The sequence below is a fragment of the Lithobates pipiens genome, unplaced genomic scaffold, assembly GCF_037356315.1.
Source record: "Lithobates pipiens isolate NorthernLeopardFrog02 unplaced genomic scaffold, aLitPip1_a1.2 Scaffold_30, whole genome shotgun sequence".
Lineage (NCBI taxonomy): Eukaryota > Metazoa > Chordata > Amphibia > Anura > Ranidae > Lithobates > Lithobates pipiens.
In genome coordinates, this window is record NW_027507791.1 from 51,576,048 (window position 1) to 51,582,171 (window position 6,124).

Genomic DNA, 6,124 nt, shown 5'->3' on the forward strand with positions numbered 1-6,124 from the left:
AATCTCAACCTTAATCCTAACCCTGATATTGACTGCTAACCCCAACCCTTATCCTTACCCCCAACATTAACCCCTAACCCTAATCCTAACCCATAACCAAAATTCTAACCTGTGAGCCTAATATTAACCCCTAACCCCAACCTTAACCTCCAACCCTAATATTAACCCTTAGCCCCTCACCCTAATGCTAATTCCAACCCCTAACCCTAACCTGTAACCTAACAAAAAGAACCAACCAAATAACAAATCCATAAAATAGTTAAAAAATAAATAAATACATAAAGGAACTCTTAAACCTAACCCCAAACCCTTGTCCTAACCTCACCCCATAAGTATAATACTAACCCTTAATCCTAACACCAATTCTAACCCCTAACCCGAATATTAACCCCTAACCTTAACCTAACAAAAAACTAAATAATAAATACAACAAATAGCTAAAAATAAATAAATAAATAAATAAAACGAACCCTTAACCCTAACTCCAAACCCTAATCCTAACCCATAACCCTAATACAAAGTATGTTATTCCAGCTTCAGCACTGGAAAAGGCTCAGAAATCTGAGCAGTCCTTTATTTAGTTTCTCACAAAAAGAACAAGGTGGGGAAGTACCCCACCTAAAAGAGATTACTAAGGACCATGCAGCTTAAGATAAGGGAACTTTAACTTTTTTTGGCTAAGGTGCTGCGATGGGAATTTTTTTACCCAGTTTTTTGTATTACCATTTGTAAATTTTGTATTAAAGTTCCCTTATCTTAAGCTGCATGGTCCTTAGTAATCTCTTTTAGGTGAGGTACTTCCCCACCTTATTCTGTGATTCATTTCTTGATTACCTGGATCACACCTTGACTGGTAAGTCAGCGACTTTAAGGGACTCTGTGCTTACTCATATATTGAGCTTTTCAGCATTTATACCCTAGTAAGTTACTGAAAATCTTTTTGTTTTTTGCTTTATTTTGTTTCCCCTGGTTTTCTGCTCATTTTGTTCACTGCTTGGCATTCCTCGCCCTCTCCGTTTCCTTCATCTCCTTCTTTTTCATCTCCTCCCCTCGTTTCCTCAGTTTTTTCATCCTCTTCTCTTCTGTCTTCTTTCTGATTTCCGCTCTCTTTTTGACGTCAGCTAAGTACTTCTTGGTTTTCTTCTTGAGGTACTTCTCCTCTTTCACCCACTCCTTCTCTCGTTTCTCTTCCTTATTTCTCTGTATCTTATACTTGTTCGGCATACGTTTCATTCCCTTCATCTCTTTCTTCATTTCACACTGTAGGTCTACGGTTTCGTGGATACATTTCACCAACTCTTTTTGCTTCTCGCTCCCTGCTTCCCCACATGTGGGTAGGCCCGAACACTTCATCAGATATTTTATCTCCTTCTGTTTTTTCTTATCCTCCTTTCTCTTTCTTTCCTTGTCTTTCTTTCTCTCCTTCTCCTTCTGTTGGTCCTCCTCTTCCTTCCTCAGTCTTGCCTCTATCTCCTCCTTCTTTATTTTATTTGCCAGTGCTAACACGTCACTGAGGGTTCTTGCACTCTGTTGTTGCTCCTCATGCTCATGCCATTTCCTTACGTTCTTCCACTTTTCCTTTTCCATTCTCTTCTTCTCATCTTCGTCTGTCTACACGATGACAAAAGATATATAAATAAATTAGACAAGTTGATGTCCAGGGTTTAAAGTGTAACAAAATGAATAACTCTCATATTTTTTCGGTAGAGTTAAGACTTGATGTGATTGTAGCCATATTGGTGCAATTGTGACAGAGAAAATTGAGTATCACGGACAGTACTCAATTTTCTCTGGTAGAGTTAAGAAAAGGTTACATATTTTACAAAAAATGTATTGTCCTGCATGGGGAGGTTTACCCCACTACCTGTTCATTCAGTAGGTGATGAAGTGAATGGATGCCTCCCGTTGTTCCTTAACTATCACCATCTGCTACGCCTACTACGCAGACTCATCCCTTTTATCCCAAAGAAGGACAAAGCAGTGGTAGTTGGAACAGTCATTAATTCACGACTGGACTACGCAAACTCGCTTTACATAGGATTACCACAATATCAACTTGCGCGATTACAACTCATCCAAAACACGGCGGCAAGGCTGATAACAGGAAAAATACCCTGGGAATCAATCTCTCCTCCCCTGAGGAGCCTATATTGGCTAACCATAAAGAATCGTATAACTTTCAAGACCATCTGCCTCACCCACAAATGCATGCATAGAGACGCTCCTCAATACCTAATTGAGAAAATAAATCGTTACACACCAAGTCGCAGTCTTCGATCAGCTAACAAAAACCTCCTCCTCGTGCCCAAATCCCGGTACAAATCAAAGGGGGATCGGAGATTCGCTGTTCAAGGACCTCGGTTATGGAACGCTCTACCAACCAACATCCGCCTGGAAGGAAACCACCTGGCCTTTAGGAAAAAACTCAAGACTTTCCTCTTCTAGTTGTTGGACAACCAAGCTCCTCCTCGTGCCCAAATCCCAGTACAAACCAAAGGGGGATTGGAGATTCGCTGTTCAAGGACCTCGGTTATGGAACGCTCTACCAACCAACATCCGCCTGGAAGGAAACCACCTGGCCTTTAGGAAAAAACTCAAGACTTTCCTCTTCTAGCTGTTGGACAACCAAGCTCTTCCCGGCGCCTTGAGGCGATTCAGTTCGCGTTGTGCGCTATACAAATACTTCATTCATTCATTCATTCATATTTGACATCACCAGGTAAACCCCTGTCCAGTTTATTGTCAGGTTCATAATACTAATTAAAGCAGTTTGTGGTTTGATGCCAACTCTGCTCAACTCCTTCCTCGTCCATTCTCAAGAGCAGGAACGTCTATCCAAGCGCACGCCTGGCTAAGCATTTATATCTTGTGGCTACACAATGAGGGAGAGGACCAGAAGCTCTAATGGCCAACCCAAAAAGGTTTCCTCTGAAAATAGTGTTCTTTGAGAAGGTGTATTAGAACATTATTTAATAATCGGCATAAAACTGATTATGAATCAAATTCACTATATATTAGAGGGCCACCGGAACTGCAGATGTGACCTGACCGCCTTTAAACTTTGACTTTAAACCTCTTAAAAAATTTAAAAATTTGGCATTTCTTCTGTCTTGAAGACAGTGGTTACCAGGACTAATGAAGGGGTGACTCTCACGGGCTGTGATAAAACACTTGTCAGATGATCTAACCCTTTCCCACTCTATCCAACAAAAAAAAATTGTGCTTCCCATTATTTGGTTGAGTAAGCTGAAATAGAAATAGTCCAGGGAATTGCTGCAACGACCTATGTGAGGTCAGAAGGGAATCTGTCTCTCTTTATGAGACAAACCCTCGCCCCTTCACTTTTTTGCCTTCCCCTGGACCAAAGCGTCCACTGTTGTTGTAGATTGGACCTGATGGATTTCGTGTGCTCTATTCAGCTGCATAAACTGTAAACCTATGTAAGAAATATAAAGGTCACTTACCTTGTGGCGGCTAGGAAGATCCTTGCTATGCACTATCCGCGTGGGATAAACGCTGAAATGTTTTGCGCCAGTAGTGAACTGTACTTCCTCATCTTCTTTAATGCTGTAAGAAAAATAAAATAGATTATTTTCTAAAATGTTTTTTTAAATAGGAAACAAGAACAAGTTATATCTAAACCTGGGCTGCGGGGCCAGACCGTCAAGGTGACCTTTTAACCACTTCAGCCCCGGAAGATTTGGCTGCTGAATGACCAGGCCATTTTTTGCGAGTTGGCACTGCGTCGCTTTAACTGACAATTGCACGGTCATGCGACGTGGCACCCTAACTAAATTGACCATGTTTTTTTCACAGAAATAGAGCTTTCTTTCTTTCTTTTGGTGGTGTTTGATCGTCCCTGTGGCTTTTATTTTTTTGCGCTATAAACAAAAAAAAGAGCGACATTTTTGAAAAAAAATACAATATTTTGTACTTTTTGCTATAATAAATATCCCCTTTTTTTTTTTTTTAAAAAAGGTAATTTTTTCCCAGTTTAGGCCGATACGTATTTTACTACATATTTTTGGTAAAAAAAAAATCGCAATAAGCAAATATTGATTGGTTTGCGCAAAAGTTATAGCGTCTACAAAATAGGGGATATACTTATAGCATTTTTTTTTTAACTAGTAATGGTGGCGATCTTTATCGGGACTGCGACATTATGGCAGACACATCGGACACTTTTGATACATTTTTGGGACCTTTGCCATTTACACAGTGATCAGTGCTATAAAAATGCACTGATCACTGGCAGGGAAGGGGTTAACACCAGGGACAGATCAAGGTGTAAACTGTGTTTCCTGTGTGTGTTCTAACTGCAGGGGGAGGGGACTGACCTAGAGGAAATGACAGATGGTGGTTCCTAGCTATTAGGAACACACAATCTGTCACTCCTCACAGAACAGGGATTTGTTTATACACACACTTCCGTGTTCTGCCTCTCGTGCCCGTGATCGCTTGTGGCTGTTGGTCATTGTGACAGTCGTCCATGAGCATCGGCACCCCCACAGTGCAGCGAGCACGCGCGCCTGCTATCCCGATCCCACGAGCCAATGTATAGCTGCGACGGTTTGCAGGATCGTGCCGACCTGCGGCAGTAAAATGACTGTGGCTGGTCAGCAAGCGGTTAATAATATCGACCAATGTATTCAGCCCCAATTTTATTTGTCTGGATCAAGAATACCCGCCACTTCTGGATATGGAGGAGCACGAGACCTGCTCTCCTGTCATGGTACTTGGGTCGTTGGCCCAATCACTGCCATATAATCAGGAAAAGTCACATCACCACTCCCCAGGTCACCAACAGCCTATTTTAGTACTGTTTGTGGAGGAACTAGAAGCAGTGAGGGAGTACAGGTACAGAGGGCTTCTGGGGCTCAGGGATGCTACTCTTCATACAAGAGCATAAGCAAATTGTGAAGGAAGCCTACTCATATGACCTATCAAAGTCATATTACCGGTTCTATCAGGGAGAACATCACGGCGCATCGCAGACTCCACAATGACAAACATTTTATGAATGGGCTGTGAAATGTATCTTTTCCTATGAAAAAGCAGCCTCGAAGACTTATGCCCTGTACACACGGTCGGACTTTCCGACAGAAAATGTGCGATCGGATCATGTTGTCGGAAAATCCGATCGTGTGTGGGCTCCATCTGACTTTTTCCGTCGGAATTTCCGACACACAAAGTTCGAGAGCAGGATCTAAAATTTTCCGACAACAAAATCCGATCATTTAAATTCCGATCGCGTGTAGACAATTCCGATAGACAAAGTGCCACGCATGCTCAGAATAAATTACGAGACTAAAGCTATTGGCTACTGCCCTCTTTATAGTCCCGTCGTACGCGTTCTATGTCACCGCGTTCAGAGCGATCGGATTTTCCGACAACTTTGTGCGACCGTGCGTATGCAAGACAAGTTTGGGCCAAATTCCGCCGGAAAAAATCCGCCGGATTTTGTCGTCAGAAAGTCCGACCGCATGTACAGGGCATTAGCCCCCCTCCCCAAATCTTATCCAAAGTGAAGTTCTAACTTACGTTTGCAGCGTTGATATGAGGCGAGGCATTCCGGTTCTGTACATGCTCCTGTGATTTCTGAAATTCTCCCAAGCTTTCTCAGCAAGCATCCTGTTGACAAAGTAAACAGAGAAAAGTAAGGTCTTGGTTCTGTTTAACCTTTAACTATTTGCTGACCAGCCGCAAAAGTTTTAAGGTGGCAGAATGGCGTGGAACAACGTTATGTAATGTTGCTTCGTCCTGTGGCCGCTAGGGGCGTGGGCTCGCCCGCTGCTCGCCCCCGGAGCTGATGCGAGTGCCCGGCGGTCGCGATTACCCCCAGGCTCCCACGATCGCTGGTGACACATCAAGAACCGGGAGCTCTGTGTGTAAACACACAGTTTCCGGTTCTCTGAGGGGAGAAGAGACAGATCGTCTGTTCATACAGAGTATGAACAGCGATCTGTCATCTCCCCTAGACAGTCCCATCCCCCTTTCAGTTAAAACTTAGGGAGGGAAAACAATTAACCCCCTGATCGCCCCCTAGTGTTAACCCCTTCCCTGCCAGTGACATTTTTACAGTAATTAGTGCAGTTTTATAGCATTGATTGCTGTATAAATGACA

The 6,124-nt window shown here is 42.8% G+C and overlaps 1 protein-coding gene across 1 annotated transcript; it reads right to left on the minus strand.

Annotated features, from left to right (window-relative positions):
• Positions 1-412: 412 nt before the first annotated feature.
• Positions 413-5,670, minus strand: LOC143942061 (uncharacterized). Its single transcript, XM_077463370.1, has 3 exons — positions 5,542-5,670; positions 3,465-3,567; positions 413-1,611 (listed from the first exon to the last, which is right to left on the minus strand). The coding sequence occupies exons 1-3, from the start codon at positions 5,628-5,630 to the stop codon at positions 988-990; spliced, it is 816 nt and encodes a 271-aa protein (XP_077319496.1). The 5' UTR covers positions 5,631-5,670; the 3' UTR covers positions 413-987.
• Positions 5,671-6,124: the final 454 nt, after the last annotated feature.